Source organism: Triticum aestivum, chromosome 5A (genome assembly GCF_018294505.1).
Source record: "Triticum aestivum cultivar Chinese Spring chromosome 5A, IWGSC CS RefSeq v2.1, whole genome shotgun sequence".
Lineage (NCBI taxonomy): Eukaryota > Viridiplantae > Streptophyta > Magnoliopsida > Poales > Poaceae > Triticum > Triticum aestivum.
In genome coordinates, this window is record NC_057806.1 from 560,108,602 (window position 1) to 560,120,648 (window position 12,047).

The 12,047-nt window shown below is 43.2% G+C and overlaps 1 protein-coding gene across 1 annotated transcript; it reads right to left on the reverse strand.

Annotated features, from left to right (window-relative positions):
* Positions 1-510: 510 nt before the first annotated feature.
* LOC123104760 (actin-related protein 4) lies at positions 511-10,632 on the reverse strand. The gene is made up of 20 exons (XM_044526637.1): positions 10,460-10,632; positions 10,260-10,351; positions 8,888-9,061; positions 8,730-8,803; positions 8,257-8,337; positions 8,108-8,168; positions 7,988-8,037; positions 7,446-7,500; positions 7,134-7,211; positions 7,006-7,059; positions 6,359-6,412; positions 6,208-6,268; positions 4,489-4,540; positions 3,890-3,956; positions 3,632-3,691; positions 3,480-3,542; positions 3,264-3,326; positions 1,477-1,541; positions 1,041-1,109; positions 511-957 (listed from the first exon to the last, which is right to left on the reverse strand). Exons 1-20 carry the CDS (start codon positions 10,470-10,472, stop codon positions 912-914), a joined length of 1,332 nt encoding a protein of 443 aa, XP_044382572.1. The 5' UTR covers positions 10,473-10,632; the 3' UTR covers positions 511-911.
* Positions 10,633-12,047: the final 1,415 nt, after the last annotated feature.

The following is a 12,047-nucleotide window of genomic DNA, read 5'->3' on the forward strand; positions in this document are numbered from 1 at the left end:
AAGCGCTAATTTGGATTTTGGGCCCGCCGATGCTCGATCGATTCCCCCTGCCGGCGGCGCTGTGTGATCTCTGTTCTGTGCTGCGTTCTTCTGAAGCAATAAAAGCGGCCATGGATGTGTCGACAGTGTTATATTCCCCAAAGGAGGAACTGACTAGTGCGTATGGAATCTGTACACTAAGGAATGGCTTGTATTATTAGTTGTGGAGTTGTGATCATCTCGACTCTCTCCTTGAAACAGCTAGCTATAATAAACTGCTGCAATTTCATATGTTCACATCTACCTCCGCAGTTCCTGTGAAATGCAAGTAGTTTCTTCAACTAATATTATGTTGTCCGCTTCATGCCAGAGTCACTGTTACCGGTATGCTCGTAGCGCCATTAACAACAAACACCAGGAAACCAGCAACAGCGTTGATGTGAATGGAGCTCGTTCTGAGCTCGGCGGTGCAAGTCCAATAACCGTTTAACATGACTGACCTAAGATGTAGTCCATCAGTGACAGCTTCAATTCAAGAACCAGCTGCATACCTAAATGGCTAATACTTGAATCGCAGATACATTGATTGACGTCTGCAGAGTAAACTGTTACACATTCTACATCAACGGCGAGAAAATTCATCGCATGAACTGCTAGTATCTACCATCAATGACAAGTATCAGATGAGTTTGTTCTCAAGTTGGACTCGTGGAGCTAAAGATAATTCGGTAACGACAACAATTATAAATATCCCCCAGATAACAAAGGTGGCAACCAACGCACATCTTTGGGCACGCACGTACAAGTATCAGCTGAGTTTGTTCTAGAGCTGCACTCACGGACCTAAAGATAGTCGGTCGCCTGCATCTAACTGTTGCCCACACACATCTTTGGGCAACACAAAGCTTGGGCTGCATGCATGCTTCGCCATTTCATGGGCATTTCCTCTGGATATAGGAAACGCCGTGCTCCTCGTACCTGTTTGCGAGAAGATAGATATTCTTAGGCGTGCGATACAGAAGATCAGGGCAACCAAACAGAACCTAGAAAATCAAACTTACTCTGCCTTGGAGAACCACATTTGCTGGAACGACCCAAGGGATGCAAGGATGCTCCCTCCAATCCAGACACTGCACTCATCAAATTATAATGTGTCAGTCATGTCAATCAACATCTAACCGATGATGAATCTCAGCACTAGCGGCCACACAGACAAAACCAGTTACACGGCATGCATTTTAACTGTGGTGGCCCTTCCCTATGGTCAAGGATAAGTTTTATTCCTGGCATTGCGATCAGCATGCTTTCATCAAATTTTAGACCGCCTTCAGGGCCACGACAAGTTCTTGCATTAAGCTACTCATGTAATTAAAACAGCAAAAGGAACAGTTTTACTTTCCAATGGCAACACAAGCAATCATTCAAATTCCTCTGCTGCTAACGGGCTCCACGGAGCAGTCAGTGCATGCAAAGACAAGCAAATATACTAGGTCTTACCTGAATCGCCTCTCTGTTGAATTTCCACTTGCCAAAACCTTTACACGAGCATTTTGAGGGGACTCCTGCGATAATTGAGTTACAAATAAGAATAAGCTCAGAGATTCAGGAACAACATTAACTAACCAGTAAAAACCAAGACAAAAGAACAATTCTCAACAGCCTTAACCATAGATTCTCCTTTTTATGAACCATGTAATGACTAGTCACTAACCAAAAGAATCAATGAGATGCATTTTACTCTTCTATTTTTTTAGGAAGGCCGCAGAAATAAGGTGGAAAGCTTTGTCTAAAGCATGTTTTGACAAACACTCGGTGGCTGCTCGGCTCCCCACATGGAAAGCATGGCTCATGAACAAAACCGGGCGGCTGGCTTTGGTCAAATCGGTGCTCGCCGCGATCCCGATACATCAACTGCTCGCGTTTGCGCCGCCCAAGAAGACCTTGAGACAGCTCGAAAAGATCCAGCGCGGCTTCTTGTGGGCCGGGCGCGCCGTTGCTAATGGCGGACACTGCCACATCAACTGGCGACGTGTGTGCCGCCCGCTCGAGTACGGCGGGCTTGGGGTCCAGGATCTGGAGCGCGCTGGCCTCGCGCTGCGCCTGCGCTGGATGTGGCTCTCCCACACGGACGACGATCGCGCATGGCGAGGCCTCGACCTCCAGTTTTCCAGCGAGGAGCGCGCGTTGTTCTACGCATCGACGACCATGGTGCTCGGTGATGGACTGACGGCACTGTTTTGGAATGACCGATGGCTCAATGGTCAGTCCGTGCGCGAACTCGCACCGGCACTCTACCAATGCATCCCCAAATGGCGACGCAAGTCAAGAACGGTGGCCGCAGGCCTTGCGGGCAACGCTTGGGCTCGCGACATCCAAGGAGCGATAGGGATTCATGAGATTGGCCAATATCTCAGACTTTGGCATGCCGTGCAGCACATCAGCCTACCAAACCGGCCTGACCAGATGCTCTGGAGATGGACGGCTAGTGGCACCTATACGGCACGGTCATGCTACGCTGCAACCTTCCACGGATCTATGAAATGCCCCTCCTGGAAGCTTACCTGGAAGAGCTGGGCACCGCGACGTGTCCATTTCTTTCACTGGTTGGCTAGCCAGGACCGGTGTTGGACAGCGGATAGACTCGCCCGTCGCGTCCTACAGCACCATCCACGATGCCTCCTCTGTGATCAGGCCCCTGAGTCGATGTGGCACCTGCTCCTAGAGTGCCCGTTTACGCGGCAGGTTTGGTACGACGTGCTGGCTTGGGCGAGGATACTTTCTCAACCGCCAAGCAATGAACCCAGCCTCACGGACTGGTGGCAACGAACGAAAGGGCAGACCCCACAGGCGCTACAGAAAGGTCTGCAATCCATCACCATGCTCGTTCCTTGGATGATCTGGAAACAGCGCAACGAGTGCGTCTTCACGAATGCACGGCCCTCGGCTACCGCACTCGTAGATAGGATTAAGGCCGAAGCCAAATGTTGGGCACAAGCTGGCGCTTTGGGTCTCAGGGTAGTCCTCCCCACTAGCTGGGATGTCCACTGATAGGGTGCCAATCCATATAACCACCACCTCCTAGGAGGATTGTACTTTCTCATCTCTTCAATGAAATGAAACGCAAAAAGTCCTTTGCGTTTTCTCGAAAAAAAAGTTATTGCATTGAACTAACAGCAAAGCTTCGAAGAAAAAGAATACATAAACTGAAACATGCTTGAAAGCGGTGAAAACATGTAAAATACAGCAACATTTATCCTAGCTTCTTCAGCTGCCTTTTTATTTACCTCCAGTACTTCTTTTTCTAGACGGTCCTTTAACTGCAGAATTGATGATGAGCCACCAGAAAGCTATCAAGAATACAAGTTTGAAGATGTTAGAGTTGTATTAACAAATTATAACAGGAGAATTGAAGATTATGTTATACAAGTTCTTTCACTAAGCCCGTGCATGCGGGCATGTAGAGAGAAGTAGCAATGCAGCACTGGAATTAATGTCTTTACCAAGATGCTGCTGAGTAGCTCCTTGCGAATGTCAACATCACACCTATTTACACTCTCAAGGACCTGATGAAAAACAATGGTGGCAGCAACTTCATTAACATGAAGAACTGTCCAAGCTGCACAACAATATAAGCACCCATAATTTAACTCACCATTCGTGGAAGTCCACGAATCGAAGTGGAATCTCCAAATCCATCGATCCCAGGAATAGTCTGTTGATCACAAAATTAGTGTGCAGGAGAGGGGTTGAAGACAAGTCAGCTAGGTCCAAAAGAAATTATTGAATATTGATAGCATCTACTGAAGAAGCAATGAACTTGTTCTGTTCCTGGATAGTGTAATCAACCACTAGCACAAAACCTGACCAACTAACATACATGCACACAGCAAATTATACATTTCTCACTCACCTGAGAAAGGTATGGGTTGAACAAAATGTCAGGAATCTTGAATCTCTCTGCACCAACTTCGATAGTTCTGCTCAGATATAACATAGATAAGTTATAACTTAAGCAGTACAACCATAAACAACATATTTACCACAAAATTGCAGTAACAGAAACAGAGAAAGTGGAGACATTAGAATCCTAACACCTTATAGGTGCATTGTGCATCCGAAATCGGAATACCATGCATACTTGTAATGGGAATGAAAATCTATAATCATCATGGTAGCTGCATCATGATATGGTCTACCAGGCTGCAAAATTGCAACTCGGGGCTATACTAAAATGTGGCACATGCACAGATCCTAGAAACTTTATGGTTTCTAAACCACAAGTTCTCGGTGTTATGATATATTAGTTTTATGTCGATTTGTAAACAACGAAGTTTGTCATGGCTATTTGTTGGGCGTACTGAAGAGGGCATGCCCAATGGAGTAAGAGGGGCAAGATGCCTCAGATACACTCCAGAAAAGTAGCTACTAGCCCATATTCAATATCTAATTGCTAATAAAATGAAATTAATCTGACTTGAGAGAAGTGTCTATATGCTATTGATAACTTACTGCCCATCAGGAAGCTCATATGAAGTTGTAGGAACATTTGCATATGCCACTTCTGCATGAAAATAAAGCAGGGAAAGTGAACAGGAGAACCTTAAATAAAACATACAACGAGATATGTCAAATCAGTCAAACAAATAAAAAAGGGGGTTTTATCATTTATGCCACTAGTTGTGTCCCACTACTTAGTTTTGCCATTAGAAGTTACAACCACTCAGAAATGCCATCGCTCCGTCAGTAGTGGTATAAATGATAAAAACCCTAAAAATAATGGTAATTGACATGGATATGCATAAAAAGTAGCCAACTATATTATAGTTGTATGCATATATATAATTCATTAACTAGCAAACATACCCGTGTGTTGCAACGGGAGAAAAAAAAATCATCCCTCATACACACAGTTGACGACACAGCAAATCCCTTGAAATCTTTCGTGATGCCACGCAACAAGCAACATGCTAAGTGGTGTTGTGAAAAAACATAAATGTGTGATGATTTTTGAAGTGTACTCAAGGTGTTTAGAATTCATTATACAACACAAATATCTACCTAGCTGCCGGTATATGTTTATGCATTTGATGTTGTTTCTCGGTGATGTCCAAAGAATATTGCATTAGAATGAAAATAGCAAAGTACATTTTAGTATTCAATGATAGCATGTGCATAAGAGCATTATTTTTGTCATATATGTGTTTGCATATATAAAAATATGTGTGTTTGCAACCATAATTCAATTCAAGACTTAATTTGGTTGCAAACATATCGGATAGCTCCACCAAAAACAACCAATCTATAAGGGCATATGTAATAGGCATTTCTAAAATATCTCATCATATAAAGAACGTATTATTTAAGTTTGCACCCTGAACATATTTTTAAAAATTAATGATGAAGGCATATTTGGAATCTACACATTTTTCTGATGAATTTTCATATATGACATGTTAGATTTGGAGTTAGGGTTTGAAAGATATGAAAATTTCAAAAAGTATTTGATCTTTTGGAAAAAAGGGGAGGGTAGGGATCGAACATATTTTTAAAAAAATTAATGATGAAGGCATATTTGGAATCTACACATTTTTCTGATGAATTTTCATATATGACATGTTAGATTTGGAGTTAGGGTTTGAAAGATATGAAAATTTCAAAAAGTATTTGATCTTTTGGAAAAAAGGGGAGGGTAGGGATCGAACATATTTTTAAAAAAATTAATGATGAAGGCATATTTGGAATCTACACATTTTTCTGATGAATTTTCATATATGACATGTTAGATTTGGAGTTAGGGTTTGAAAGATATGAAAATTTCAAAAAGTATTTGATCTTTTGTAAAAAAGGGGAGGGTAGGGATCGAACCCACAACCTCCAGCGCGGGTATGTGAAGGTACCAACCAATGAGCTACGTGCATGGTTATTGCATATGAGGGGATCTCCTCCTATTGAGCTATGCCCGCCGCAGATGAAACAAAATATAAGAAACCAAACGTTTTTCTCACTTACCGGTGGCATTGGTGGGTAATAATTTACAACTTTAGAGGCAGTTTTAATGACGGACGACCAGAAGCACTATTTGCTTTATTATTATATAAGGGGAAGATGGATCAACTGCAATTGGCTTGATCCTCAGATTTTGCGTACATGCCAGTATGGTCCAAGCTTGCGCATCAATATAGCAGATCTAAACAATCACAGGAATAATGTATTTTCGAAATGTTATACCATCGAAAGGAGTATCTGGAACTCTACAAACCGTCTCCTTGATGTCACTAGCAATAGCTCTCTGTGATACAGAGTAAGCATCACGATTAAATGCATCGAGACAAAAATTAACAAAGCAAAACAAGAATTACAGATTTGCCAATGAACATACCATGTGGTACAACCTGTAACTATCCGTGGTGTTTGGAAAATCAAGGTCTACAACCTGAAAAGATAAACATGGGTCAACAGAATAAACACCGCATAGTTTCCCTTATATCCGTCCAGTGTAATGTTAACTAAATTAGAATGTAACCATGATTAATTAATTAACATGGCAAATTCAGAACCTTAGTACCACATAAATGCGAAGAAAAACACTAAAGATATTTTAAAGGGATGGCTATATATAGTCAGAGAACCACCTAGTGCGCATGTATCTGTGAATATTGATATGTACAGGAAGGCGTAACTTCATGATATTGGAAATGCCAAAATAGTATTCGATGTCTACTGAGAGATTTATTTAATTGGTGCCAGAAACGAATTTGGCAAGGGAGGAGGGGTACAGACCACCTTGCAGGCTCTCTCACTTTTTTTCGTTAGAAGACAAGGATGATAGGTATATTTTGCCCCTCCTCTTTACTGGTGGTGTGTTGATTTCAACTATACCAATGGCTCAGCTCACATTCAATGGTACAAGGAGTTTCAACAAAGGGACACATCGAATGGTGTGAAGAGTTATCTCTTGGTCCAAAGGAATCACAAGCAGACAAGAAAAGGATGTCAATATCAGATGCAATGTTATAGAAACTACACCTTATAATCTCCAGGGCTCACTTCCTTCTTCTTGAATGAATACCGGGGCCTGATCTGAGAAGTGAACAAACAGGATATGAAAATACAGCAAGGACTAGTATGCTATCTTAACTAAGAGAGGTGCTTACAACAACGCCCTTGCTCTCCAAGCTTTTCATCATACAGTCAGTTAAAAATTCACCACCAATCGGAGAAGTTGCCACAGACTGCCACATGACAACAAGTTATCAAAATGGTAGAAGAAAAGGCTTCAGAAGAGCCAAGGCAAAAGCGATAATAATGTTGCATATCCCAGAGTCCATATGATAACTTAGCATTTTATTTTATCAAATGTTAAAGCAGCCTGGATTAATCAAATTTTCAAAAGAAATGTACAATGTGAAAACAGGCAAATCACTACACCTCCCCTTGAAAATCAGGATATTGATAGCATAACATACCTTTTGCAAAACATAACCATCATGCACAGCAGAAACCACAGTAGACCCACCACCACTGCACCAAACATGATCGCTCTGTCATATTCCAGAAATCTCTATCATGATAAAGACCCAAAGCAGTAAAATTAAGATGAAATAAATTTGATATATGTTTGACACCAGCTTGTTCAACTCTAATAACACTGCTTCTTAAGGAATCGAGAAGGTCACCTAAGCACAAAACCAGATTAAGGTGTTCAAATCAAGGAAAGTGAAATAGGGAAATTCAAGCATTAACAGTTAGAAGTTAGAACCAACTTCTTCATGAGTATTTCCTTGGTGCGGATGGACTGTTACACACTATCTGTGTGTTATGTGCAACGTATTGGTGAAAAGCAATTTACTTCAGACATAGAGTAGGAAATTAAGAACCAATCAGTCACCACAACACAGTGGACTTGTTCATAAACTAATCGGGCTAACATAGCAAACAAGGGGCCTTCATCTATTTCTAAGGAAAGCAGCAGGTTGCAGAGATAAAATGTCATCAAGAAAATGCTGACCTGTCAACCACTAGAGATGTAGCACGTCCAGATGCAAAAGATGTGAGAACCTGACAAACCAATCAACAATTAAAAATAATAAACTAGTTGCATCAAAGATTACTTCTGAGAGAGACATACTGCATTTTTTGCTAGGAACAGCGCTGGCACTTTGTACTTCTCAAACATAAGTTCTGCTGCTCTACAGAACATGGAAACTAAGAGTCAGGCTTGAAAGCATTGATATGGGTTAGCAATATAAATATTTTAAAAACAAACATAGAAAATACTTCTCTCTTTGCTGTGCACTGTTTATAGATGGTTCCGCTATGAGCATAGGATGCTCTTCAGGATTGATCAATAGCCGCCGTCTGAAATATAGAACAAGTCAGTATGACAATATAGTAGATCCACAGAAATAGTAACTTCAAAAAATTACATAGCATCATAACGAGGAAATCCTTGTACTTAATCAACCTTAGCTATTACAGAAGACAAAGCATCCCAACATATGAAATAAAACAGGAGGGTTTACCCCGCAAAAAAAAAAAAACAGGAGGGAAAACAACGAATCCTGTCTCGCTTACTCACAAACTAACAATTTCACAATAGTATACTCAGCGAAATGAACACAGAATGCTAAATGTTAAACTTGAACTAATAACTTAATTGTAGTTCAGCTGGTGTCATTGCTGATTATCGACGGACCATGTTAAAGAGGAGAAATTGCTCTGAGCTGCATCAAGTAGATAAATAAATTTACCTAAAAGCATGATTCCATATGTTGTCAACAACATCCCAATCCGTAACTGTTCCATCTTTCATCGGTGAGATCACCTGTTTTGTGGAGGGGGGGCCAATAAGCGATAGCTAATAGAAATCATGAGTAACAAATCACCCTTAGAATGTGTGGTTACTGACCTCCATATGATCCCTCCTGAATTCTAATTCTTGACCTACATAAAATTTGCGGTTTTTCTTCGCTTTGTCCACATCCATAGGCTTGGATCCATTCTTAGGATCTGATGCAGAGTCAGCCTCCTTCTCTGGCTTAGCTTCATCGGTATCTTCCGCTTGTTCAATTGAACCAACAACCTGAACATATCAAAACCAGATACTGAATGCGATAAGTTGTACTGGCCAAAATGTACTGCCACGCCAAGTGACCCACGGTAGCGAACCGGTATTGTTCACGAATGAAAAAAAGAGCCCAAGTGCTTCCTCTCCTCCTCCACTCTCCTCGAACCTCCCTTCACCGTCCCTCCCCGCTGAGCTTCAGCAGCTGCTCCTTCGACTCCCAGTCCTAGGCGCAGCCGAGCCTCGACGGACTCAAGCCCTTGGCGCCGCCATCGGGTTTCTCCCACCCCATCCCACTGTGTCCCCTGTCCCCATCCGCCTCATCCGTCGCCACGGCTGCACTCCGATCTCTACCGTTAGTCCGTTACTGAGTAATAGATTGTGCTATTTGATGGAATGGGTTCGGAGGACAGTGGGCAACAAATTACATATTAAAGTTGAGACAAATCGTGTCCTTAATCTCCCTAATTTGACAGGGATTGGCAGCTCCAGGAGACGTCATGTTCGTCCGTGTTGCAGGTTGAAAAAGCATCCAACGTGGGCCAAGATGTGAGCACGTGGGAGGAAAAAGAAAAGGGGATTCAGGCTGGGCTGCCAGCCCATGCTCGCGCTAACCAGCGAGAAGCTGTCGAGGCAAACGATCTGTCCAACTCCGGGTTTTCAACAAGAAGCTGGCTGCAGGTTTTGGGCTAAGGAGTTGAGGAGTTTGGGGATGTGGAGGGCTACCGAACAGGCCCTAAATGGCCAAATTTAAACCATTTTCTTAAAAAAAATCTCATTTTTATTTCAATGTTATTACATGAGTAGTTCGTTTATTTCATCAGAAACAGAGTGAAACTAGCAATTTACTGCCAGACTGCAAAAATTAGCCCAATAATCCCACTAACACTTGAAATTCAGCTTCTTCCTTTTTGTTTGACTCATAGTGCAGCATGCAAGAAAGGCTCACAGTAGCTAACACTAATAGCTAGTGGCAAATCTGAGACATTAGAGCCTGAATCATGAACCAACTTCGTCGTCGGTAGATTAACAAGACTGCACGCGCTGCGCTGAAACCAATGGGTAAGTGAGCACTAATCCGTCCACCACCAGCACAAACTTGCGCGGATGCAATGCGCACAAATTTAGCACATGGTGTCGGTTCCGCTCCCAATTAATAAACGAACACAAACAGCATAATTCCAACAGTTTGGGAGCAGCGGCGGCGGAAGCTCACCGAGGGGAAGACGGACTTGGGGGTGTCGTCGCCCGCGTAGCCGGCCTTGCAGCTGTAGGAGCCCACGTCGATGACGATGGCCGAGACCTCGTCTGCGTGGGGGGAGAGCAAGCAAAAATTAGCGGTCGCCGCGGGGGATCTCCAGGGTTTAGTTAGGGTTTAGCAGGGGCAGGGGCAGGGGCAGGAGCGAGGGATCTTACCGCCGCCGTACATGGCTGGAGATCCGGGGAGCGAGGGCTCGACGAGCAGGGGCGGGGGGCGGGGGGCGAGTGCTGCGCGCAGGGGCGGATCCAGAAGGTGCGCCGGGTGTGCGCAAGACGGGGCCGGGGCTGCGGCGTCGGCGATGAGGCTAAGGTACGGCACGGTGCGAGGACTCGGGTTGGAAGGTCCGGTGAGGACTCGGGTTGCACAGCGGCCCGACGGCCCGGCAAAACCGGGCTGGGTCGGGTTGGTTTTGCCTTTTGGGCCGGACTGAGCCATCATTTTACAACCCAGAAGAGTATTTGGGCTGGTTTCGGCCTTCTGTTTTGAGGTAAATACACTGGTCTCACAACTTGCGCGGCGCGGTCAGTTTGGCATATAAATTTGTAAAAAAAAACTCATTTTTTTTGTAAAATACATGTTTCTGGTCCGTGAACTTGCATGGAGATGAAAATAGGATGCTATTTCACGTATGTAGCTGTGTCAGTGGCACACTGTGAGGCTAACATGGCAGCTGGGACTCGAACTTGGCACCTCGCAGCCCCGTTCTCTACCACGCACAGGGGCAACAAATACATCATACGATGTTTAGTGTTTTATGACCTTTCTTATAGTTTTTACCAACATCGTGCCAGCTTTACGATGCGCCCTGCATGCGGCGACACCTATTGCAACGTCGTTGGGGTGGTGGCGTGGCGCCTTCAGGTAGCAGAGGTGAGCTTGCAATGACCGTGTGGCTGCGAGAGAAAGAAGGCATACCTTGCGTGGAGGGGAAGGACCGTAGGAGCTTCTGTTAGGAGAGAGGATGGGAAAACAAAAGGATGATAGTTTTCTAAGTAGAAAAAGGAGATGACGAACCATTTCACTTAGCTAGATTTTTAACCACCGGAAACTTGGATAGATGGTACTCCTTAGGTCTTAATCCCTCTACTTATCAATGATGTGATATGATAGGGTAGGGTTGGCTATACTACTACTGGTGGCGAACTCGACGAATAAAGAGGGTTTTGAGTGTAAAAAGAAAATGGGTGTGATGTGGAACCCATGGCGGAGGCGGGAGGCAGCTGACTGTTTGAATGTATCAGTTGGTGGAGTCAACACGTTTTCTTTTATCCAAGATACGTGCTGCACTGTGTCATGTTTCACTAATCTATTAGACTGCTTGTCTTTTTCATTATACTAGTCTATTAGATCAAAGTGTTACTCTAATCTCGAGGACAAATGCACCCGCATGAACAGTGTATTCCAAAAATGTAGTTAACAAAATAATAAAATATAATTTTTTTGGTGGATGAATATCAACAAGTTTTCTAATGTCCTGCAAAATTTATCCGCGAAGAACAACTGTAGAGGTGTGTGACTAAAAACCAAAAAAGAGTCCTCCAAATTGTGTCTTTTGAGGCTCGCCTCTTTTATACATGCCTATATGGATGTCCTTTCAAGGTGAAATTTGGCAGGATGTGAGAAAAATTGTTAATGTTCATCCACAAAAATTTCAGAATTTTTTATTGTATTTACTATATTTTAGAATTTTATGTTCATGTGGGTGTATTTCAGTTCACGAGCAGATTATCCATGTCTTAGACT

Bases quoted from the DNA above. Each gene is read 5' to 3' on its own strand.
- LOC123104760 (XM_044526637.1), bottom strand. The intron at 6,269-6,358 runs GTATGTTCATTG...TCTGTATCACAG, and splicing joins GTTACAGGTTGTACCACATG to AGAGCTATTGCTAGTGACAT. The intron at 3,957-4,488 runs GTAAGTTATCAA...ATATCTGAGCAG, and splicing joins TATGAGCTTCCTGATGGGCA to AACTATCGAAGTTGGTGCAG.